The following is a 22,629-nucleotide window of genomic DNA, read 5'->3' as shown; positions in this document are numbered from 1 at the left end:
CTGCCGGTCGGTATAACCTCACTTTTGTCCTACTTCACGTATCAAAGTCCAGTCCCGTCGTATAGGGTGAGGAGTCAGAAAGTCCACTGGTCCAGTGCGGGGAAAAGCCTGATCTGTTGAGTTCGAACAATGCCCAAGTTGGAAGGATAGTTCTACGTGGGGGGTCAAAATGGGGGCGCGCTAAACTACCTTTATTCACAGTTGCATTTAGCTGAGAACTATGACGACGAACAAAGCCAAACAAGTTTGTGATCATCGTGAGATGGTTCCACAACTTGGCAAGGGACCAAATTCCATAGAATCGGCATGGGGGTTGGCGATGACGGTATCGGCGGTGAAGCTTAAACTTGACCGAACCTGATCGGGAAAAGTCAAAACCAACGACGACTTCTTCCATAAATACTTGGTGTGACCACACACCGTCAAGACTGGCTGTAGACCTGATCGATCTTGTCGTTCCATCACATATATACCACCCCAAAGTCATCATCATGGTCCACGCTCGTCGTCCGCCTCTCGCGCCCCTCCTCACGTTGCTCCTGGCAACAACTGCCAAAGCCGTCGATGTTCCGGCTCAGGCACAGGTCATTGACCAGAAGAGCTTCAACGTTCTTGGGGATGTGCCGCCTCCTACTGTAGCGAATTCTACTACTGTATGTCTGCCAGAGTGAGAATCTCCATGTTCTGACGTGTGGCCGCTAACCTGTTACACGTTGTGCGCGCGAGCAGCTCTTCATCCCGCCTGGAACGACAAAGGAGTCCCTTTTTGAGAAGCCGTTCCACATCTACGATGAAGAGTTCCTGGACATTATTGGGACCAACCCGACTCTTACGCTCCTCAACTCATCAGGAACGAACCCCAGGTTCCATGAAGCTGCTGTCTGGTATGTGTGGTCCGCCCACCCGTCTTAGGGGGTATTAGGCAAGATGGCCGGTGACAGGAAACTGATGGTTCAAATATAGGGTCCCGTCCACGGATGACTTCTTCTTCGTGCAAAACGCGGGTGATCCCGCCGCTGGCACTGGGCTCAACAAGTCGGCCGTCATTCAGAAGATCTCGCTTTCCAAGGTGACAGCTGAGGTATCGGCTCAAAGAAATGCCACTGGCAAGGTCGATGTTCACTTGGTGGCAGCGACTCCTGCTATTATCAACCCTAATGGTATGTCATATACCCAAGTGAAAAGTTGAAGATTGAAGGGATCGGGTCAACTAACCGGTTCATTAGGCGGAACGAACTATAAGAACAGAATCCTCTTCGCCGGCGAGGGACAGGGCAGCAGAGTTGCTCCGGCGCTTTATGTCATGTCTCATAATGCTCCTTATAACGCCACAGTCATCCTGGATAACTACTTTGGCCGTCAGTTTAACTCGATCAATGACGTTGCCATCAACCCGCGCACCGGAGACATTTACTTTACCGATACCACCTACGGCTATGTTCAGGATTTTCGGCCCGAGACTGTGATTCAGAAGCAGGTTTGGATGTTCAACGAGAGCTCGGGGGCTGTGGCCGTTGTGGCTGATGGGTTCAACATGCCTAATGGTAAGTAGTGTTAGTTTTTGAAGAGAGAGGTAACTAACCAGGCACCAGGCATCACTTTCTCACCCGACGGCCATCACGCCTACGTGACCGATACCGGCGTCATCCAGGGCTTCTTCGGGCGTAACTCGTCCTTCCCATCGAGCATGTAAGTTCCTCCGATTTCTCGTCCAGCCACCAGTCCACAACCGCTCTAACATGGCATTTCACACAAAGTTACCGCTATGATGTCGAAGAGGACGGCACCTTCTCCAACCGCAAGACTTTCGCCTTCATCGCGACCGGCGTGCCGGATGGCGTCCACGTCGACACCAAGGGCAACCTGTACGCGGGCTGCGGCGACGGCGTGCATGTGTTCAACCCGTCCGGAAAGCTGCTCGGCAAGATCTGGATCGGAAGCACGGTCGCCAACTTCCAGTTTGCTGGAAAGGGTCGGATGGTCATCCTGGCGGAAACCCAGCTGTTCTTTGCCACGTTGAAGGCCGAGGGGGCGTTCCCTGGTCAGCTTTATTGAGGGGATGATGTTATAGTGTCTCGTCCAGGACAAATAAACGTGGACTCCAGAGCACGATGTCAACGGCAAATTGACAAGACACCAACGATATTGTAGGGCTGTAAACAGCTATTGGGGACTATGAATGACCATGAGGACGAATGAAAGGAATAAAAGTCATGAGAGGAATGAAAACCGTCGTGGTGTTTACGGCGATGTCATGGTTTTGGTGGTCTGGCCCGGCTGCAGTCTACGTTAATTTGTCCTGGACGAGAGAGTGTTAGTGTTTGTTAGTACCTAACCCTAACCCCAGACCTAAAAGGCTTGGCATTGCCACTTCCCCAGAAACTGGAATCTCCACGACGAACATCCTGGTCTTTGTTTCTTCCTCTTGCAACTTCGCCCGCAAGCTTCAAATCAACCACATCCGCTCTTCAGCTTGAAGCCTGCTCGCGAACGAGTAGCGTTACTTGGCTGCGCAATACAACGGCGGCGAATCGTGCAAAATGGCCAGCAAAAGAACACAGCCTCTGGTTGCCTACGACGATGACTCGGACCATCATGACGAAAACGACCACGGCAGCGATACCGACTTCCTCCCGCGTGCGAAGCGCCGACGGCTGAACCCCCGCGCTGTTGACAACAACAATTCCCTGCCGGCCACGCGACCAACACGCGCTCAGCAGCCCGATCCCGACCCCAGACATAGTACCGCCCGCGATCTCCTCTCCTCTCTCTCAGACGAGCTCCTCATTCGCATCCTATCGTTCCTCTCTCTCCAACACCTCCTCGCCGTCGCCCCAGTGTCGCGCCGCTTCTACCAACTCGCCGGAGATTCACAGCTATGGAAGGCTCTATACTACGCGCGCTTCGTGCTGCCGCGCGCCATGAGGATACCGGGGTTTCGAGACGCCGCGGCCGGCGGAGGCGGTGCCGGTCACAAGCTGCATTACTCGGGCAGACGGACGCTGTGGGCTGATGGGCGACGGGGTGGCGTTGTCCAGGAAAAAAAGGAGGGGGGCAATAAGGCTGGAATCAAGAGGAGGAGAGACGAGCAAAGTATTTTCGACAACAGCGGGCGAGGCATACAAGTCGACGGACGGTTACAAGAGCGGAAATGGGAGCCGGTCAACTGGAAGAGGCAATACAAGATCCGATACAACTGGTCGAGGGGCAAATGCGCGGTTGAAGAGCTCAGGATAGGAGGTACGGGGGACACGCAAGAGGGAAATCAACAACAGCAAGAGCGCAAGGTGCTCGTCAAAGTGGTGGAGGGAATCGCAATTACCGCGGATAAGGTGTCGGGTTTGCGCGCATGGGATCTGAAGAGCAGACATCTGTTGGCCCAAGTGAGTCTCTGCGAGGATGGACTGGATTCTACGCCGAGCTGTATTGCGGTTGACGACAGCGAGTTGGACCACGGGATATTGGATGTGGGGGTAGGGTTCGTAGATGGGAGTTTTGGGGTTTGGAGGCTATTCGGTGGTGGCGAGAACCGTCTCGTAAGGCGGTACAAACACGAAAAGTCGAGCAATGGGGAAATCGTTGCGATGGCGTTGTCGTATCCATACCTGTTGACGGCCACGGCAGCGGTGCTGGTATCGCTTTACACTTTCGAGGTACCAGAGCAACTACCGGCAGAGCAACCGACTGAGGTTTCGAGGACGGACAGCGAGACGAAAACGACGGCGAAAGCGAGTGGCTCAGTGGAAGAGAAGTCGAGTACCTCTGAGAACGACACCGATACTCTGCCAGCGCCATATTTACTCACATCCCTCAACTCCTACTCATCGAGACCTCCTCTTGCACTATCCATACGAAAAATGGCCTTAACAACCGTCGCTTCAATAGCTTACACCTTTTCCACCCGACGGGGCTGGTCCATCGGTCTTCAGGACATGCACATTCGGGCCCCAACTACAGGTGTCAAGTCCGCCCCCGAAATCACTACCACAAAAACAGCATACACAATGCCGTTAGACACAGGCAGTGGGCTGCAGGCAACACCAGCAACACCTCTACACGAAATAGTTGCCAGGTCTCGGGAACAAGACAGCCCATCCTCACGATCCCGTCCAGACACGGTCGGGCCTACGACGCTCTGCTACACCCACCCCTATCTCCTAGCTACTCTACCTGACAACACGCTCGTGCTGCATATGTGCACATCTACCGCCTCCTCGCTGTCCATCTCTCGCGGCATCCGGCTATGGGGCCACACGTCGGGAATCAGCAACGCCGAGATAACGGCGCGGGGGAAGGCCGTCAGCGTCAGCTCGCGAGGCGAAGAGATGCGTGTGTGGGAGCTTGAAGGGCGGTCGAATGGGGTTGGCAGTCGGAGCATAGAGATCAAACCGGGTCAGGCCTCAAATAAAAGCGGTTTCGTCCCCACTAACCGCCTTGCAGTAGACAACCAAGATTTGGAATACGATTGGGATGAACGGAGGAACTGGGTTGGATTCGACGATGAGATGGTCATCGTGCTGAAGGAGAAGAGGGGTGGGGGCGAGAGTCTGATGGTTTATGACTTTACTTGAGTTGATAACGACCGTGTTCGACATGAACGCCGACATACTTCTTGCCTAACAATTGTCATTCTCTGAAGGTCACTTCATAGCTGATGGGGGGTTAAAGGGCTTCACTTTCCGGCCGGTGGTGAACCTACGGGAAACTCTGGTCGACCTTTAATCGCACTCAAACACCAAGCAACGAGTCTGGCCCATCGCACTCGGCCCACTGGACACAGCCTCATGTCAAACAGGGCCATTGTCCAGTACAACCCCGACTGAAGGCGCCGATCATACATACAGCATCCCGCACGTTTCGCAGGAGTGGGCTTATTCGTGGCGTACACGACGCCCTGCTTTCCCCTGTGCTACACATCGCAAGAGGCAAAATAGGCTGCCTTACCCAGGAACAGGCAGGCGTATGGGGTACCTCGTGCCTCTGACGTCCTATCTAGCGTTTCACTCAATGCATGCGTCATGGTCCGGCATACTTGACAAGCTGGATCATGGATATTAGAGCCCTTGATCTTGAAGGTCATTACACCGCCCGCAGTCTAACCAACACAAGCAACAAAAGGAACTGTTTAGAACGTTCAACGCTGCCACCTCCTCTGAATAAGCCTTGAATGCCATGACAACCTCCATCGTTTAGGATGAATAAGGCCAAGACGGTTTACACATCAATGCCTCACGTATGCCAATCTAGGTTGGCTGTCGGCAACCTAAACGTGGGTGAATGAGATGGCCCCGGGAGGCCTTCCAGGCTCCAGGGAAGTGGCAAGAACCAGACGCGCGGCCCTCACCTTATCTCTCCCAGTGCATCCCAGTCCCCCTTCACCGTGGTTTCCGGAGTCTTCTATTACACACGGGTCGATTCAAATTCGTTGGTTCGAGCCTATCCCATCCCGCGTGTCACTCTCTGGTCGACCGGTTTAGTTAGTCACACACTTCTGTACCACAGCCCCCGTCCCCGAGGTTTTCGGTGAACCGCGCGGAGAACAACGACCCGGAGCGGTCAATATCATTTTGTGTAAAAGAGGTTGACCAGTTAGCTTTTTTGGGCGGCGGTAGAAAGCGGTAACAAGGCCTCTTGCGAAGGTCCAAAGATGACCGACATCGCCTCCAACCTGACCGAGCTTGGTCAATGAGCTAGCAGGCCGATGGCTGCCTAGTATGTATGTGGAGGACAAGCTTATACTTTGAGGGACTTGGAAAGAGATGATATACCTCGGCCTCTCACACACGAGGGTACAAGATACCAGTGTATTAAAGAGAGGTACAACACAACCATTCTCTGGCTTTACTCCCACACATAGAGTCTAGTCTAGATGGGCGTAGGCATGCATCTTAGAATGCCTAGCCTGCTAAGGGAGTCATAGTCATCGCCAATGTCCCACAACATCGATGAGGACACTCACCCGGGCCATCCATATCATACCCACCGAAAAAAAAAATTCTGGAACATCGGATGTCAGGTCCGAGAATCTTTCCTAAACCGGCCACACATATCTGTGACGTTCAAGCAGTCAGAGCGAGCAGCGTGCCTGTGGCCTCAAAATTGGGAATTTCCTAGAGACTCACACAGTCAGTCAGTCTGTTTCATTGACTGTACTGACATGAAGCATCATGTATGTATGTATGTAGCGGAGCAGAGCAGGGTGTGTAAAAAAAAATAAAAATAAAATGAATGCAACGGACTCAGTGATGATTCGGGCCTGTGTGAGCATTGCATTTACTTTTTCACACGACCGGCTGCGCGGAGTTAGGTTAGTGAATTCTTTGCAGACCTGGTGAAATCCGATATTCGCGAGTTTCTACGGTATAGAGTCTACTGCGTGCGTGCCTGGCTGACTATCTATGTACCCGGCTACCTTACCTACAGCCTACGTATGTACATACCTCCTCCGCCGGCCGGCGCAGCCTAGGTAGGTAGTCACGCATTTCAATATGCACACATTTGCATAACTATGTTGTCAACTTGCCTGCTTAGTAGGTAGGTAGGTAGGTAGGTAGGTAGGTAGGTAGGTAGGCAAAAGCTGTGCGGTCGCGATCCGGTCGCGATGCGATGCGATGCGAGGCGAGGCGAGGCGATGCGTTGTAATTATTTCCCAGGGCCGGGGTTTTTGAAGTTCATTTGTTTTCACTTTGGCTGTAGTAGGTAATAATGGGCATGGCATATGTTATGTACCTATCTACGTACAGACAACTTTCCAATATCCTCAGCCACAAGAGAAAAAAACCACGGAATATTCTATCTAGTCCGTGCGTGCTTCTTTCCTTAAATAACTTATGAACGAACGAAACGTGTACGAAAAAGAGGAGAGAGAGCTCGGAGAAGGATTGATTATTCATAGGCTAGGTGGGTGAAAGATGACTGTCACTGGGCATTTCAGTATCCACGACCCAGGATAAGAAGTGGATAGATACATAGACCCTTGGGCCCACCAAAAATTTCAATGATTCAATCAGTTCAAATAGCGCCAGTGGTTTAGTGGTAAAATCCATCGTTGCCATCGATGGGCCCCGCGTTCGATTCGCGGCTGGCGCAGTGAGAATTTAACTTTCTTTTTTTTTTTTTTTTTTTTTTTTTTTGCTTTCTCTTTTCAGTGTCCCTCCCGCTTGTGACTTTTTCTTATCTTATTTTCCCCATGTTTCAATCGCGCTGTATTTAATCTTGTTGGACATTTCTAAGTACTAGCTAAATACCCAGTAGGTCTTTTTTTCCGCGCTACAACAACTAATGCTCCTTTGTTCAATCTATACGTGGGTGGGTATTTAGAGTAGCGTACATACTATATTTTCCAGTTTTCTCGCGTCCGACCCAATCCCATATCTATACCGCACAAGTATCTACACAGTACGTTTTGTGAGCTTCACAGTTGTACCAAAACTCCGCGCTCTCAGCATTAATAGTCATCATGTCCCTGGCAGCGAGCATCAGTGTGACTCATTCCGCGAATTTAAACTTGTCACTTGCGCATAGTGTGTATATAATCAGTCAAGTAGGGCAGGCACACTACGTACGCTTGGCCGATCAACGGCTTTCGTGATCACCATTACGATGGACAATATAGTTTGCTGAATTGCATCCGGATCTTACCGTTGCTTGGTATTATTACCGTTGGTAGCTACCTATGTTGTTAGAGACGGGACATTGTGATGAATGACTGTTGGCTTGGATCCCCTCCTGTTCTGAATATGTTGGCGGTCCATCGGCCGCTGGTTGCTGCTTGTCTGCGTGTTGAGTGTCATGGCCCGGGGGTGGGGGTGGGTGACAGGGTGTGGGGATAACGATCTTGTATACATAGAATGTTTTGTGTGTGCGTGACCTATGGCGCTATCGTCTTCCTCAGTATCTATTTGTACTGTACCAACGAACAACCACAGTGTGTAAGGGGTAGGTTGGTAAGGGCACGGCGGTAACAAAGAATGTGAACAATGAAAGAAATGCGTAGATAGAGCGGGAAGTATCAGGCACACAGCACATAAAATAGGAGCCTGGGAATTGGGTAGCGTGATTGGATAATGTTGTTGGTTCGCGGGATGTTAGTTGGATTGTTGGATTGTTGCTTCGCAACTGGGATGAAATGGAACGAACAAAGAAAGCAACGGGATTGGGATTAGTTAGTATCTGGAGGGATATGTTGTCATGACAGGTCAGACCGTTGGTGGAAGGAAGGACTTGGCTTGTTTGATCGAAGAGTAGTATATCTTTCGTTCCATGTTTTATTCCGATCGATTCACGCGCACTGGGCGGTATGCTGAAATGTCAATTGACGATCGAGACCATGTGTCCCCATCCCGGTCATGGCGAGGTGATTCCGGTTGAGACATGTTCATCCCTATCCAAGTTCCATGGAAGTATTTCAGGTAGCCATGTCGTATGTATTCAATGACAGGCTTTTTACCATTCATTGTGCAATTCCAAGTGGTTGATGGGGCATCCTGTCATGAAACCAACGACGACGTTGTAAGGGACCGAGGGGAGCGAATCTAGCCCAAACACGTCGTTATTAATGTTGCGCGAGCCGGAGCATTGAGGCTCTTGGGAACCTGCTCGAGCAGCCATAGGCCACAAGAGTCCATGGCTGGGCTGTTGCGATTCCTCATCTGCTTCCCGTTTGTGAATTTGCCATACTGATTGATACATAAGGGTCAACAAGTCACAGTCACCACATGAGAAACAGGTGTTATGCACATGAGGTACTCGCGGTACGTACCGTGTACGGCAAAGAGGTTGATGGTGGAGGAGGGTGGGCGTAGGACCTCTTGGGGTAGCGAGAACCCTTCACACAGGCACCATGAATGGTCGACGCACCCGCTCAATCAGCCCTAGGATACGCCCGAGAGGCGATAAAGGAAACATGGCGAGCGGGCCAGTGACCAATGACTACAGCACGAAGCAATGTCAGGGCCGACATGGCCTCAATTGGCTGCCTTGTCGTCGATGAAACATCTCGTCACTGTCAATCATGAGCTACGATTAGTCAACCGAGCTCATGACTGACTTTTTGTGTCGGAAGTCAACACTAGTACACAGTAAAGCAATTAATACCGTGCTTGCCGAAGCATGGGAGGGCCTCATGCCTTGAATTCGTCGCAGTTCCCATTGTCATTACACCCTCTTTCGGGAGTCTAGCGGAGCGGGATGGTCCTCGTGGTCGAGTCTTCTGAGTCCAATGCCGTCCTCATGGTTGTCTTCACTACACCACCCATAGCGGATAAGGGGCGATTGTGGAAGAAAGAGGGTGTGGTGGTGGTGATATTTGGTGAGTGGGAGTGAGACAAGTGACGGGACCAAGGTCAACCCCATGACGAGGGGTAGCCAAGATTCACAAGGTCCGCTTGTCAAGTCAGGTGACGGATTCATGGGGTGTCGGCTGCGAGCTGTTGAGACCTTCTTTCGGATGCGCGGACGTATAATATGTGAAAATACTATGGGTGGTGGCACACTATGGTGGATAGATGGATAGACCCACGCCTTACTGCGCGGTTTCTCTGAAGTGATTAAAAGAGTGCGTCTATAGTGGGATAGAGAGAGGCGTGCCTTGACCAGTCGGTCTCCGATATCAGATACAGCTCCGAAGAGGTGTCGAGTGCGACAAATTGTTGTAGGAAGTTGAATGTTTGTCAAATCTGACCATGCATCGCGTAATGTGCCGCGAGATTCGAAGAGGCTTGTCCTCCTTCACGAGACTCTTTGGTATGCTGAATACCAGACACAATGAAGACTGCTGATGAACAGAGCCCATGGGGAATTTGGTGCCTGGTCGTTCTGGGGTGCAGTGCCCTGAGTGCGTCAGCCGCCATCAAGAACCCTGTATCTGCAAGGGGAACCAGACCAGCCGGGGTTGTGATCTGCCTGTTAGCTGGAGAGAATTCCGGTTGACCAACCAACCGTGTCCAATGCGCCCGTTCGAGGTAGCAATTATTGCTTATACCAACGATGCATGAACCCTGAATGCAAGTCCAAATTCCCAGAATGACTTAGAAATGGGAATTGAGTTTCATGCCGTGTCCATCATTGTTGGGAGGTAAACATTCTTCCCTTGCTTTGATGTCATATTATGATCTTGTCGTTGGTTCTGGTTTTGGACTCGTTTGCTTTTTTATGTCGCTGTTGGAAGACACCTGATAATGAGTTTGTCTCGTCGATCGTCCTAAACTTGGCAATAACAATGACTTTTGCACCAACGTACCCTCTTCGCGGTTACGCTAAGCTCCCTTTCCGTTCTTTGTCTGTTGTGGTCCAGGGCGGCGAAGATCAAAGAACATTGGAGCTCAAAAGCCCAGGCACGCCAGGGTCCGAAGCGCTGAAGAGATTGCTTGCCTCTTTGGTGATTGGCCAATTGCTCTCATATGCCAACGTTCAATGCATTTGGAGCCTGTCACCGCCATTGTCAGTCTTGTCAGTCAAGTGGCCAGGGAGGTCAATGATGAGGGGAGGGCCGCGAGGGATTGAGTTGAGATGATCAGGGGTTGAAAGCGGGGTCCGGTCAAGGTCGACGGGAGGCCCACAAGTCCACCGGGACGGGAGCCGGCCGAGTGGATGCTCGCGTGTCCGGCCCCGCCGTCACGCAGAGGCGGGTACTGCGGGGAGAGGAGGCCCATCTGGAGGCTGGTCGACCCCGCGGTGTGTTTTCTTTTGATAGAGTCTTGGTTGTTCAGCTTCGGATACCAGTCCCTTGATCGCCTGCCTTCATGCAGTGAGGAGGGGAATGCGATGAGCAGGCTGACGATAAGGGTACGTGGCATCCTGGACAGGCACCATCAGAGGTTTCTGTGGTATCCAAGACGGGGAGCCTTTCTGTCGTGCTGCCACATAATGGGCCATTGAGGCTGCTGAATGCTGCTCTCGACGGCACGGTATCTCATCAGGCTTGAATGCGGGAGAGAACAGTGTCGGGGAATGGATCGCTTGAGATGGATTGAGGGGAGTGAGAGGAATGATAGAGACACGCTCGGTAGTCTGTTTTGTAGCTGCCGTCGTCGATGTGGAAGGAGTACTTTGCGGGACTCCAAGGGACCTGACTGCGACTTTCATTTCTCGGTCAGTTATCGATAACGCAGCTGATAGCGGGGTAAGTTAGCGTGCACAGTATTTTTTTTAGCACACTGACCTGCACTGGCTTGATTGCATTTCTCCGACGGAACCGCAAAACTCCAAAACTCCCACCACGGCATCCTCACCAACAAGCAAACTTGGTTGTTAATCCATTTCGGGCCCTTCGGTCTGTGGCGGAAGGCGACAAGGTCAATCGCTGACTCGCCTTGCCGTCTTTTACCGATTTTCTTTCGCTTCCACTTTTTATGAATTCGCAATTTGTCATACAGGTACGCAGCGGCCTTTGCATCCTTAATTCCTTTGTCCGTGGCCGACCTCTGATTGGCCAATCGCTTTTCCGCCATCTCAAATCTCCATCCATCTCAAATCTCGCGGTCCCATGTGGCAAAACACCGGCGAGGACAGTCCGGATACGCTGCCCGCGCGCGATGAGCTGTCCGTCTCTTTTTCAGCTGTGCTTTCAATTCATGCCCGTAAAAATGCACCAGCGGGGCTCTTGGACAGTTCTGCGTATGCCAGTCTCCGAACAACCGTTTGCGCCTACTGTAATCCCCGCCTCCGCGACACGCTGGATGCCCGATGCAATTGGAATATCTGCCCAATTGATAACGCTAACTAGAGGAGCGATGATCTTGGCTGGCGGTTTACTGACATGTCAGGGTTAGGGAAGCAACTGTTTTCAGTTATGCTCGCCAAAAGCAACGCTCATTACGACAGCAAGAGTTGCCTTCAGGTATTACCTCGAAAAAGGAGACATGCTTGGACGACGAAGTGAGTTAAGCAGCTTGATCTCGACAAACCGGTAATCATATCATCAATCGAACTCGCAGACCATGTCGTTTTCAGCATGGTTCCCCGCCACAGCCGACACCAAATCGCTGTTACGTTGAGGCTCGTTCAACCGCCTCCAATAAACTCCCTTCCCGTCTAGCCGATTTCTAACGATCGGAAACAAAACTCTCTCTGAATCAATCAAGGCGATCGATGGTGTATCTAACTATCTGTACGACATTGCAGCAAGTCCGTCCATTCGTATTCCTACGCATTGCAATGGACGGAGCAAATGTTAGCTGGAAGTGTTCGAGCCCAACTGTCGGCAGAGACAAGTGACAGCTGACAACACGCAAAGCTTGGAAATCATGGAGCCAATGGAACAAAATGGCATGCTCCCCTTTGGTCGGCTTGATCTACACCAGGGTTTGAGGCTCCAATGGCACCGATTGATGATAGACTGCACGGTTTGTGAATACAGTACACTACCACCAAGTACCCTCAAACTGGGTTCAATTAGGTACTTGACTTGACTTTACGCCAGGCCCGCCAAGCCATATTCCTGTCTTGCCTTACTGACAGGGATGTAGTTACAGTGCGTGCAGGTGATTCATCGGATTGGCTGCGTCCCAGTCACGGCTTGCTTTGAAGCGGGCTTCAATGGCTTACGGACAGGGGCGTGGCAACCCTGAGAAGGGAGGGGTGACTCCAAAGGTCAGCGAATGACTCTTTCGCAATCCAACCTCTATAAAGTGCATCAATTGGAAGAGCGAGGCAGCAGCAAGAAGACGTGAAGGGGATGGGAACCGGGAAACACAGCGAACAGGCACAAGAGTCCCCCTGCGAAAGAGGGCGAACATGGTGAGTGATGAAGGGATCCATATGTTGCACTTGGCCTCTTGCTCAGGTACCTCAGCATGCTCAGCTCAATCAAGTGTAAGCGCCCCATGCCATCTGCCCCACTGTTTGGGTTTCCGTGCCCCCAGATGAGGTTCTGAGATGGCCGCGTCAGTCGTTTGAAGCCTGGCATCGAAGGCGAGAGCAACAGCCGGAATTTGCATTGGAAGATGATGACTTGGTGAGGTCAGGATCCATGGTTCCAATTGACGGGCCTCAAAAGAATATCAACCTGGCAAGTCTCAGCTGCCCTGAACAGTGATGGGAAAGGTCACAGACCTTCTTTACCTTTGGGTCCGACGGTGTGTGACCTGTATCGCATCGCATTTCAAGCACGCATCCTGGTCGGATTACCGACGGACTGTTAGGTTGGTATTTCAGCTACAGTCCAGGTACCTCTTGCTGGCTTGGTTACCCCCGCGTGGCAGGTACCGACACAGTTCGACATGGAACTTTTGGTGCACCTGTCGGCGAGGAAGGTGAGCGGAAGCAGGCGGAGAGGGAGGCATGGCAGGTGGGAGGGGGGTGGCCCGCTCCTTCTGGCTGCAGTGCCGCATTTGCCCATTTACCTTAGATGCCCGCACCGGCGGCACTGCATCCTTTTTACATGCCCGTATGCCCTGTCGCCCTAGAATATTGGAGCCCTTTGCCTCTCTTCGGTTTCCTACTTCTGTTTGCTCTTCTACCTCTTTGCAAACTCTCCCCTCCACTCTTTCTTTCTCTTCCACCCTCTCGCCCTCCTCCCGCCGCCATTCCAATTCTTATGCTATTGTTCCTTCCCATTGACTAGTTGACTTGTCAATTGGTTATTATTCAGGTTTCAATTGGGAAGCACTGCCTGCTCCGCCGACGCAAGTCTTCCCCTCTCGGGTTCCAGCTGCTTCGATTCTATTGACGGACGGGACTCTCAAAGTCACCTTCCATCCCGTTACTAATACAAAGTGCCCCTACCAACCCCCAGCAGCGGGGCACTAAACTGGGGCTGCACGGTGCACCGTTAAAACGCAGCGCAGCCCGAACTTTGACTGGACTGGACCTCAACTGTCATCTCAGCACCAGACCAAAACCGCTACTCCACACTTGCTAGAATAGAGACGTTCCTATTGTTCAATACCCTCAACCACCCCCCGCCGACCCGAATGGCAACGAATGGTGGCAAGCATCTCGAACAATAAGGAAGACATCGCACAATACCCAGACGCTGCATCATGTAATTGTGTAGCACTCGTTGAATTGACAGCAAAACCGCAGGCCTTATCCGGCCATTCAGCGTTATTCAAACGCATAACGAACAATAATTGCCCAAACAACAATCGCACAAAGCACTGGCTGCCTGACGTTGCCCGACTGTTCTTAAACGCCTCTTGATCATCAGGAACACCGTCGGCTTCTTCCTCTTCTCCAACTTTTTCTATCATCTTTGCGATCGATTGGAACCGTCAAGGATCTTCCCAGTCAACCAGTCACTGCCATTGAAGCTCATGCCAGGCACCGGCTCGACTTAATCCCTATCGATCCCTGATCTTCGTCACCCATTGACGCTATCAACCCATCGTTCGCCACCCATCCGAAGAACACCACCACACAAGTTCACGAACCGGTCCTCTTACACATCCCATCAACCGTCGATATCCGTCTCGGACACTTCAAATACTACACTCCGTCTCCAAACCAGCAGGACGAACATTTCATCCCCCAGCATCCAGCAAACGGCAGCAAGCCTCGCCACAATGTCTGGCAAGAACGACAAAGTCTTACAGCCAGCCTTGTTCCCAATGGATTACACTACGATGCCAATGTCATCCACTTCGACTTCTTCCAAGCCCAAGAGGCCGTTCGACATCAGCAATCTCATGTCTCCTCCTGGCCCAGCTCCTTACGAGACATTCAATCACCGTGACGCCGCAATGCCAGCCTCAAAGCCAATGTCCGCTGCAAGCAGGCAGCTGGGACCGAACCCGCCCATATCTCCTCCCATCTCCCCCTACACCAGGGCGAGAAACTCCATCACAATGGACCCTCGCCTCTCCATTTCGGACAACGACCCGATTCTGTATCCTGCCCCCGAAACCGCTGCCAGCCCTCCTTCCGAGCCGCTCTTCGTTCCTTCGGTTCCCGCAGCCGAGCCACTCGATGACCTGGTCAACCATCACATTGCTTCTCGACCCCAAAGCATTGTACGCGCCACATCGCCCCCGAAGCCGGAGGAGTACGAGCTTGTTCTCTTCTTCAAGTCGGAGTGCCTCAAGATGTGGCAGAAGGATCCTCGGGACTGGCTGCGCAAGGAGCGCCAGTATCTGCAAGCTGATAAGAAGAACCACACAAAAGCACGGCCCGTAGTTAACAAGCTTCCAACGATCTTGCCTGCCGCTCAACCTCCGACTCCGGCTCCGAGAGCCCAGGTGGCGAGAACCAGCAGCACTGGCCGCATCCAGAAGCCCCGAGTCACCAAGGCACCGGCCCAAAACCCTCGACCGATTCGGGCAACTCCTACGCACTCTCGGCAGACGGCACGTGTTAGCGCCACTCCTGAACCCAGGGTGCGAACAGTGGCACCAAACAGGGAGGACAAGGATTTCGACTCTCTTCCCGACTACACGCCCAGCATTTTGACGCTGCCCAACACACCCGGCTGTCTCAAGGTTGACTGGAAGGGCAACCCGCTCGACTTGAGCAAGGATCCCAACAGGGCGCTCCTTCATGATGAGGAGCTCAGCCTTGCTGCTGCCCTTCGCCTGGATTGCGCGACCTACCTGACCAGCAAGAGGCGCATCTTCATGAGACGCATTGAGTGCGCCAAGATTGGCAAGGAGTTCCGGAAGACGGATGCTCAGCAGGCGTGCAAGATCGACGTCAACAAGGCATCGAAACTGTGGACGGCGTACGAACGGGTTGGCTGGCTTGACCCTAAGCACATTGAGAGGTTCCTGTATACCTGAGAGCCTCCAGTCTTGGATGGGATGGTTTCGTCCAACCAGGTTTCTTTGTCATAACTTGGCTTTGTCATGGCTGCTCATTTTGGCGTTTTTATGGCGCATGGTACACCCCACTCACTGGTTCGGCTTGGTTGATGAAATGGCTAGCTAGATTGATGACTTGGTTCGGGATTTTACCCCCTTTTCATGGCCCTGGATATACCCCCGGAGTTTGGCTTGTGGAATCACTCTACTTTTTGCACTATTTATTGCTTTCATGTTTTTGTTATTGCTTTGGATCACATAACGAACACTTTGCATTTTCACGGCTGGTACTTAACGGTCATTGTCGGTTGGGTCGGTTGATCAGTTGGTTGGCTTTGGTTTTTTTTCCTTGCTCCCTGGCTCACTCATATCACACCATTTCTTTGCTTTGTTTGGTCCACTCATCTTCTCCTTTCGCACATTCTTGTCAGTCATGGATTGGCTACGGAGGGAATGGATGAAGGGGTTTCCTTACTTACTCTTTGCATTTCTGCCGGGAGGCACAACATAACACACATGGAGGAGGGATAGGAGGAGAGGAGAGACTGCTAACGTTTTTAACGACATTATACCCCCTTTTTCTTTTTTTCACATGATTTGCTACTACTCGGCCTGTCAAATGGGTTAGATCTATGCAGTCGGCACTTTCCATAAAGGAACGGCTCGTACGTTTGATGATGGATGGATGGATGGATGGACAGCGCGATATTGCAGCGCGGCAAGTACCTAGCTAAAGGACTGAACGGCGTCTTACGATGGAATGAGATCAGATAAATTACAGACGCAATTTGCCTCGTCACAAAACCGTGAGATTATGAACATTTGCTTTCACTTTGGCTTACATTGATTCGGTTGGACTTGAACCCTAGTGAAGGGGTTGTGACCATGAACTGCCATTCACATACAATTGACTGTTCGGTTTGTCTTTTTACGACCTCTTTCGACTAGGTGGATAATAGTTCTATACGTCACTTGCCACACAGTTAGGGTTGATTTCTAGGAGTTATCCTTCCGGGTCCATCTCGCTCAGTTGTATCGCTTACAACCCAACACATCCTGGCTGGTGAAGGGGCAAAAAGGGACAATTTGTAATGTGGAATAGACAGAGCCAACCAAGCCAGAACAGAACAAAATCAAGCGGTGAAGTTCTCACAATGCAATGTCATGGCATGGTGATTGGTGTGAAAAAAAATAAGATGTCATAATTCATTACACCTTGCATTTGCAAGGCTGGGTCACGTAGACCCCATCCAACCTTGAAGCCGGATGTCCTGTCCTGTCCCTGGGGCACGCTACCTCACAAGAACAGGATAACACGCTATCATACATGCAATCATATCATTAAACAGATATCCCTTCCTCCGTCAACATCATCATCCCCCTTTTCGTTTAGAGTCCAGCAGCCAACTTGTACCCACCATCAACAGCCAACGTCTCGCCATTGATAAACTGGTTCGACACCAACGCCAGCACCGCCTGCGCCATATCGATATCGCGACCCGGACGAGCACCCGGGTACTTGGCCTCGTACTTCTCCTTGGGGATATGACTCTTCTGGAACTCATCGCTCTCCTCGGCCGTCATCTCGCTGGGGAAGGGACCGGGCGCGATGCTGTTGACGCGGATCTTGAGCCCGGCGTTGGCGATCTCGGCTGCCAGCATGCGGTTCAGATGAATAGCCGCCGCCTTGCTGGCGTTGTAGCTGAAGTGGTGCTGGGCCGACTTGACTTGCCCGCTAATGCTGCTGATGTTGACCACTGTGCCGGACCAGCCGGGGTGGCGCTCGGTGCTAGCCTGCAAGAGGGGAAGGAAAGCCGAGGTCATGAAGTAAATGCTAGCCACGTTGGTGCGGTACGTGTCTGTCCAGTCGTCGAAAGTAGCGTCCTTATTCTCAAACAAGTTGTGCTTGAGCTCCTTGGCGTCGCTGGCTTCGGTTGTCACGCTTGAAGAGGAAACGCCCGCGTTGTTGACCAGGATGCAGAGACACTTCTCGCGCGACTCGATCTCCTTGACCAAAGCGGCAATGTCCTCCTTCTTGGTCACGTCCGCTTGCAGGGCAATGATCTCGCCCTCGATGTCCTTGTTGTAAATCTCCACTACCTTGTCCAGCTTCTCCTTGTTGCGGCCGACGATGTACACCTTGGCGCCGTTGACTGCGAGGGTCTGCGTGGCCATCAGCCCGATGCCAGTGCCGCCGCCGGTGACGAGGGCGACGCGGCCCGCGAGGTTGAAGAGGGAGTTGCGGTGGAGCTCAGCGTGGCTGGCGGCGGCTGCGGACTTGGTTCCGGTCGACATTTTGTGAGATTGTTGGTAGAGAGGGAGTGGGAGACTGGTTCTTGGAAGTTTGGATGAACTTGTGGTTGGTTGATAAAGCGTTGTTGGAGTCGCTAAAGTGGTTCGTGCAGTGGTGTTGAGTGCTCTTGTTTTGGTTGTGGAATGAAGTGTCCTGGTACAGGGTCTGATGAAGCGTGTAGGTAGAGATTGGATCATTGTACGAAGTCCGGAGAGGAAAGGGGAAAAGGGGAATTTTGGGAGAGGGAGCTTGTTTATATGTTGACGCACTTCTGAATGCGAGCATTCAAACATGGAAGTCAACAACGCATCGAGATCATCCCAACTTATTGAAGAAGCGCAATGAAATGGAAGTCATGACGAAATCGATTTGAGCCCCCTGCAACACTGACGAAATCCATGCTGGTTGCGCCTTCCCTTTTCATCGAATTTGGTGCGAATTGGCGAATCAGCGTCAAGTGGCAGGGAAGCAACCCCGCCCCGTACGGAAGGAGGGGGTGTCTGGCAAACGCTGAAGCAACAGTAATGTTACCGTTGCTAGAAATTCCAACGGTTGCTCAATCCGTGAATTTGTACCCACGTTTAACAGACCCCAACGTTCATTCTCTCCAGACATATAGCAGCTTAAAACTGTGTAATTACCGTCATTCAACTATTCATTAACCATTAGTAAAATTCAAACGTTTGGAAATATCAAACATTAGAACAGATTAAATGGTTAATCTACTGTTGAATGGCCGTCGAGGTAGGTGCAAACGTTTTAAAAAATCAATGATTGAGCAACCATTGGCCGGACCCCCCCTCTTTTAGTACGGCCTGTCACGTCAACCCCACTGCGGACCTCAATGGACAGGGTGGCAGCGACGACATGAAGAGTTCAACACTGGGGAACCAGGGTGAAAGTGATGCAAGAAATGGAAAAATACCTTATATAGATGATCTTCATATTTATATGCTTCAGCAGCTGAGGTAAGGAGGAAAAGAGCGCCTAATTTCAGGCACACACCGATCATCAACCGTTCTCAAAACACTAGAGGTAGGTACAAGGGTCCATTCAAAAGGTCGCCCTCTCCATTTGCTCATATCACGCCAAATTGATGTGCATGATCCTGGGTACATAGGGGACGTATGGAAAGTGCAATGCAAGTCTGATGGAGTTGTCAGACTGTAGGCCAGTACAAATGGATTATTTCTCTCCAATCTTCATCATCCCCAGAGATCCCTTCTCTTGAGACCAAATCCCACACGCTCGCCATCACATCAGTCGCGATGCTCCGCCGCCGCCAGTTCAACATCAGTCCTGGGCCAAAAGTGGCTCAAGTCGCCCACGGGGAGGTTCAAAGTGATTCGCATCTCGCCAGCCATGATGATGAAACACATGTACCATCCAAGAAGAGCCACGACAAGCAGCAGCCCAAACGACAACCAGAAGACGACGAAGAGACCCATGACCATCATGGGGAAGAAGTTGCCCATGATCCATTCGAAGACCATGGCGAAGAGGAGAGTCGATGCCGCACGTACCCAACAAACCCGAGCGCAGTCGGGTTGGCAAATCGCCTGTTATAATCGCCGACATGAGGAACTTTGGGCGTAAGATAGAGTTTCTCAAAGAGCTCTGGCGACATGGTCACGCCGGTGGTTGACATGTGGAGGTGACATGTGGAGGTGACATGTGGAGGTGACCCTTTTCCTCATCGTGGATGGCTCATCCCGTTGTGGCCTGAGATTGACTCTGTTGTTTCCATGGTGAACTCTCTTCTTGCTAACTATGCCAGTTTCTTTCAGGTACTTTCTGTGGACATAAAGGGAACTCCAAAAGCCCCGAAACTAGGGGAAAATAGATGGTCTCTTATGTGAACCAGGTCATCGCCTCCAGACTGCATCACTCTGCATTCTGGAACTCAACCTCGCCAGTACCATGGCTGGATCAATATCACATTGACTGTCTGGTTACCCAATAGCCAGCTCTGATCTGGTACTCAAGCATCCCAAGCTAGGCCGTTTTCAATTGCTCTTAGGTATCAAGTATTGGTATCGGCCGCCTTACATACCGTTTCTCTCTGCTAACTGGCATCCAACTGCCCATCCATTCGATACCATCACTCTAACCTATCATACTTGTAAGCATAAGATGTTTACCAAAGCTGGCTGGACTTTTCGCTGTGACTTGCCATGATAGTATAGTGCCAGAGAACAGCTCAGCAACTATTTGCTAGGAGTAATATGTGCCGCACGTTGGATGACCTGAACCCGGCGTTGGTTCCCGCGCTGGGTGCGCTTGTGGTGGGCAGCAGCTGGGAGTGAGTCCTCGCCTTAATATCTGTTCCTGCCAAACGAACCAATATCCTACCACCTACTTACATTCGCAGCTGCTTCCACCATGTGGTCGTGATATCTGCCGGCAGGTCTCAAGGCTGACATGCATCGAGCAAGTTGGCCCAGTGTGCGGGGAAGCTGAATCGAACATTGTGGTACAAAAGCGGCTGGCTGTCCCGTCAGCCACCATCAGTTTTTGGAAAGTTATATGGTATTCATAGCCACCATGGTGGTCACCATGGTGGACGAGCCGAGTTACGATCATGGCTTGGTTGCGAATCCGACCTAAAGACTGCAAAATGGCAAGGTATTAGTCGAGGGACAGATTAGTTTCAACCCGCGAATCTTGAACCCTGATCCGTCCTAACACATGCCATCTAGCAAAACAATCAGAACGTCACCTCCTCAGTGCTCTCCCTCACCCTTTTCATCAAATCCTGCAAGTCCTTCTCATCCTTCCCGCCCACCACCACATCGCCAATGCTCTTCACCTCCTTTTCCCCATTGCTCGTATTATCCTCGTACCAAGCCATGATCAGCATCCGCCCAGTTTCAAACTCCTCCCTCCACGTCTCCATGAACTCCTTCCTCGATCCCTTCGCCGTAGTAGAAAAACTGCTCGCACAAGTCATGCCCCTGCTCGTAAAGTGACCCTTGAGCAACGGTAACGCCAGCGAGCCCGACGTCCTCACGTTCAAATCCACAACGTAGTGCGCCGTCTTCTCGCCATCCACCGACGAGGTGCCATTCTGCTGTAGCTGTTCTCCATCCTTCGGTATATCCTTCGTCTCCAAAATATCAATCCCCACGGGTCCAATGTACCCATGCTTCCCCACCCACTCAGCCGTCTGCCTCATGATCCCCTCAAACTTCTCCTTCAGCCTCTCCTGGCGCGCATAGTTAATCGTACTCCCAATCCACGCGTTATCCTCATTAATCATCTGCTCCGACGCCGCCAAAAACGTCGCCTCCCCTCCCTTGCCAACCAAAAACGTCACGCCATAGTCCCCTACCGGATCACGCACCATCTCGCTCAGGACCACCGACCCGGGCTTCATCTGTTGGTTTCTAGCCGTCACCTGCGACAGCAACTTCCGCAACACTCCGGTCTCATCATCCGTCAACTCCTTCACCAGCTCCCGCTTCTTCTCCTCGCTACTAACCACCCACGTCCCCGCCCCGCCAAACGTCTGCTGCGTCTTGAACACAAACGGCGCCTGCCTGGCTTCCACTTTCTCCACGATCCTCTTCATCTGCTCCCCTACCCATCGTCCCCTCACGCCTTTACACCCAGCAGGCACGAACCGCATCCCTCCTCCCTTTCCTAAATCCTCATCCCGACAAACCTCACAGCATTTTTCGGGATCAGAAACCGGCACATACCCCTCAACAACCACCACCTCCGCCCTCGGCGTCGGCAACCCGCTCCCCGCCAACCCCGCCTTGCTATTCAAAAACCACTGCGTCTCCTGGTCCACCACCAACGGATACCCCTGCCTCTCAAGGTCATCAAGCATGATCTTGACCGCCAGCCTATCAATCCCCAGCTCTTTGACCGGAATACTGCTCGGTCCAGAACAAAACACCAACTTGGGCCTCTGCTCGGGCGCCAGCACGGCAATCGTCGTCTCGGCCTCGTGCCGATCGTGCGCCTCTTGCGAGGCGCTGCCGGGTGAGACGTTGAAGAAGATGGTTGGGGTGGAAGGGCCGCCGCCGGCGATGAAGGCGTCGCGTTGGGGGATGAGGGAGAGGTATTTTAGGGCTAGGGAGCGTTGGAGGTCTGATGTTTTTTGGGACCTGGATGGGTTTGATGACGACGAGGCGGCATCGGCGGCGACGGCTTTGAGCTCGGCCGGCGGGATGTTGTTGAAGGGACTATCCTGGTAGAGATACTTCTTGTTGCGCGGGAAGGAAGGGGTCAGGGCGATGGCGGAGTTGACGCCGCAGAGGACCAGGCCTAGGCGGAGGTGCGCGGTGGAGGGGTCGGCGAGATTGTAGAGGTCCGTTAGGGTGGTGTCGAGGTGGATGGTGGGGAGGTTTATTGTTGTGGAACCCATATTTATGGTGGTGGTTGTTGGGGTTTGCTTTGGAGGTGGTGGTTTGTTTGTTGTGTAGGGTCTTCGGGGGGAGAGGATGGATCTTGGAGGATTCTTGAAGACTGGGGTTGGGGAACGATGGACGAGGTGCCGGGTTCTGATCCTCATTGTGGATGGATTGAAGTGAAGCTAAGTACGCGGAATGTCGCTCGTTTTGTACTTGCGTCGATCTTGAACTGCACATGCTG

General features: G+C 52.0%; 6 protein-coding genes and 1 non-coding gene across 7 annotated transcripts; 5 read left to right on the top strand and 2 right to left on the bottom strand.

The window, feature by feature from the left end:
* The first annotated feature begins 63 nt into the window (after positions 1-63).
* B0H65DRAFT_448400 (uncharacterized protein) lies at positions 64-2,270 on the top strand. The gene is made up of 6 exons (XM_062825905.1): positions 64-653; positions 730-884; positions 964-1,160; positions 1,227-1,544; positions 1,593-1,689; positions 1,758-2,270. The coding sequence occupies exons 1-6, from the start codon at positions 492-494 to the stop codon at positions 2,053-2,055; spliced, it is 1,227 nt and encodes a 408-aa protein (XP_062685816.1). The 5' UTR covers positions 64-491; the 3' UTR covers positions 2,056-2,270.
* Positions 2,271-2,432: 162 nt separating this feature from the next.
* B0H65DRAFT_12796 (uncharacterized protein) lies at positions 2,433-4,740 on the top strand. Its single transcript, XM_062820768.1, has one exon. It carries the CDS (start codon positions 2,541-2,543, stop codon positions 4,569-4,571), a length of 2,031 nt encoding a protein of 676 aa, XP_062685815.1. The 5' UTR covers positions 2,433-2,540; the 3' UTR covers positions 4,572-4,740.
* Positions 4,741-7,018: 2,278 nt separating this feature from the next.
* On the top strand, positions 7,019-7,089 carry B0H65DRAFT_t65. The gene has a single exon. It is a non-coding gene; the product is annotated as a tRNA-Gly (tRNA).
* A 2,861-nt stretch (positions 7,090-9,950) lies between these two features.
* On the top strand, positions 9,951-10,626 carry B0H65DRAFT_12777 (uncharacterized protein). The gene has a single exon (XM_062820765.1). The coding sequence runs from the start codon at positions 10,109-10,111 to the stop codon at positions 10,511-10,513; it is 405 nt and encodes a 134-aa protein (XP_062685814.1). The 5' UTR covers positions 9,951-10,108; the 3' UTR covers positions 10,514-10,626.
* A 3,722-nt stretch (positions 10,627-14,348) lies between these two features.
* B0H65DRAFT_12709 (uncharacterized protein) lies at positions 14,349-15,805 on the top strand. Its single transcript, XM_062820759.1, has one exon. The coding sequence runs from the start codon at positions 14,505-14,507 to the stop codon at positions 15,711-15,713; it is 1,209 nt and encodes a 402-aa protein (XP_062685813.1). The 5' UTR covers positions 14,349-14,504; the 3' UTR covers positions 15,714-15,805.
* Positions 15,806-16,916: 1,111 nt separating this feature from the next.
* B0H65DRAFT_448388 (uncharacterized protein) lies at positions 16,917-18,369 on the bottom strand. Its single transcript, XM_062825904.1, has one exon. It carries the CDS (start codon positions 18,318-18,320, stop codon positions 17,124-17,126), a length of 1,197 nt encoding a protein of 398 aa, XP_062685812.1. The 5' UTR covers positions 18,321-18,369; the 3' UTR covers positions 16,917-17,123.
* A 2,365-nt stretch (positions 18,370-20,734) lies between these two features.
* B0H65DRAFT_414154 (uncharacterized protein) lies at positions 20,735-22,402 on the bottom strand (the record flags this gene model as incomplete). Its single annotated transcript, XM_062823891.1, has 1 exon — positions 20,735-22,402. The coding sequence occupies one exon, from the start codon at positions 22,400-22,402 to the stop codon at positions 20,735-20,737; it is 1,668 nt and encodes a 555-aa protein (XP_062685811.1).
* Positions 22,403-22,629: the final 227 nt, after the last annotated feature.

Source organism: Neurospora tetraspora (genome assembly GCF_033439725.1).
Source record: "Neurospora tetraspora strain CBS 560.94 chromosome Unknown B0H65scaffold_1, whole genome shotgun sequence".
Lineage (NCBI taxonomy): Eukaryota > Fungi > Ascomycota > Sordariomycetes > Sordariales > Sordariaceae > Neurospora > Neurospora tetraspora.
The sequence above is the reverse complement of the archived record's forward strand: the minus strand, read 5'-3'. Positions and strand labels throughout refer to the sequence as shown.

Excerpts from the sequence above, each read along its gene's own strand:
- B0H65DRAFT_448388 (XM_062825904.1), bottom strand. The coding sequence starts at position 18,320 with ATGTTTGAATGCTCGCATTCAGAAGTGCGTCAACATATAAACAAGCTC.
- B0H65DRAFT_448400 (XM_062825905.1), top strand. The coding sequence starts at position 492 with ATGGTCCACGCTCGTCGTCCGCCTCTCGCGCCCCTCCTCACGTTGCTC. Across the intron at positions 654-729 it reads CTGTAGCGAATTCTACTACT|CTCTTCATCCCGCCTGGAAC; the intron begins GTATGTCTGCCA and ends GCGCGCGAGCAG. Across the intron at positions 1,161-1,226 it reads TGCTATTATCAACCCTAATG|GCGGAACGAACTATAAGAAC; the intron begins GTATGTCATATA and ends CCGGTTCATTAG.
- B0H65DRAFT_12796 (XM_062820768.1), top strand. The coding sequence starts at position 2,541 with ATGGCCAGCAAAAGAACACAGCCTCTGGTTGCCTACGACGATGACTCG.
- B0H65DRAFT_12777 (XM_062820765.1), top strand. The coding sequence starts at position 10,109 with ATGATCTTGTCGTTGGTTCTGGTTTTGGACTCGTTTGCTTTTTTATGT.
- B0H65DRAFT_12709 (XM_062820759.1), top strand. The coding sequence starts at position 14,505 with ATGTCTGGCAAGAACGACAAAGTCTTACAGCCAGCCTTGTTCCCAATG.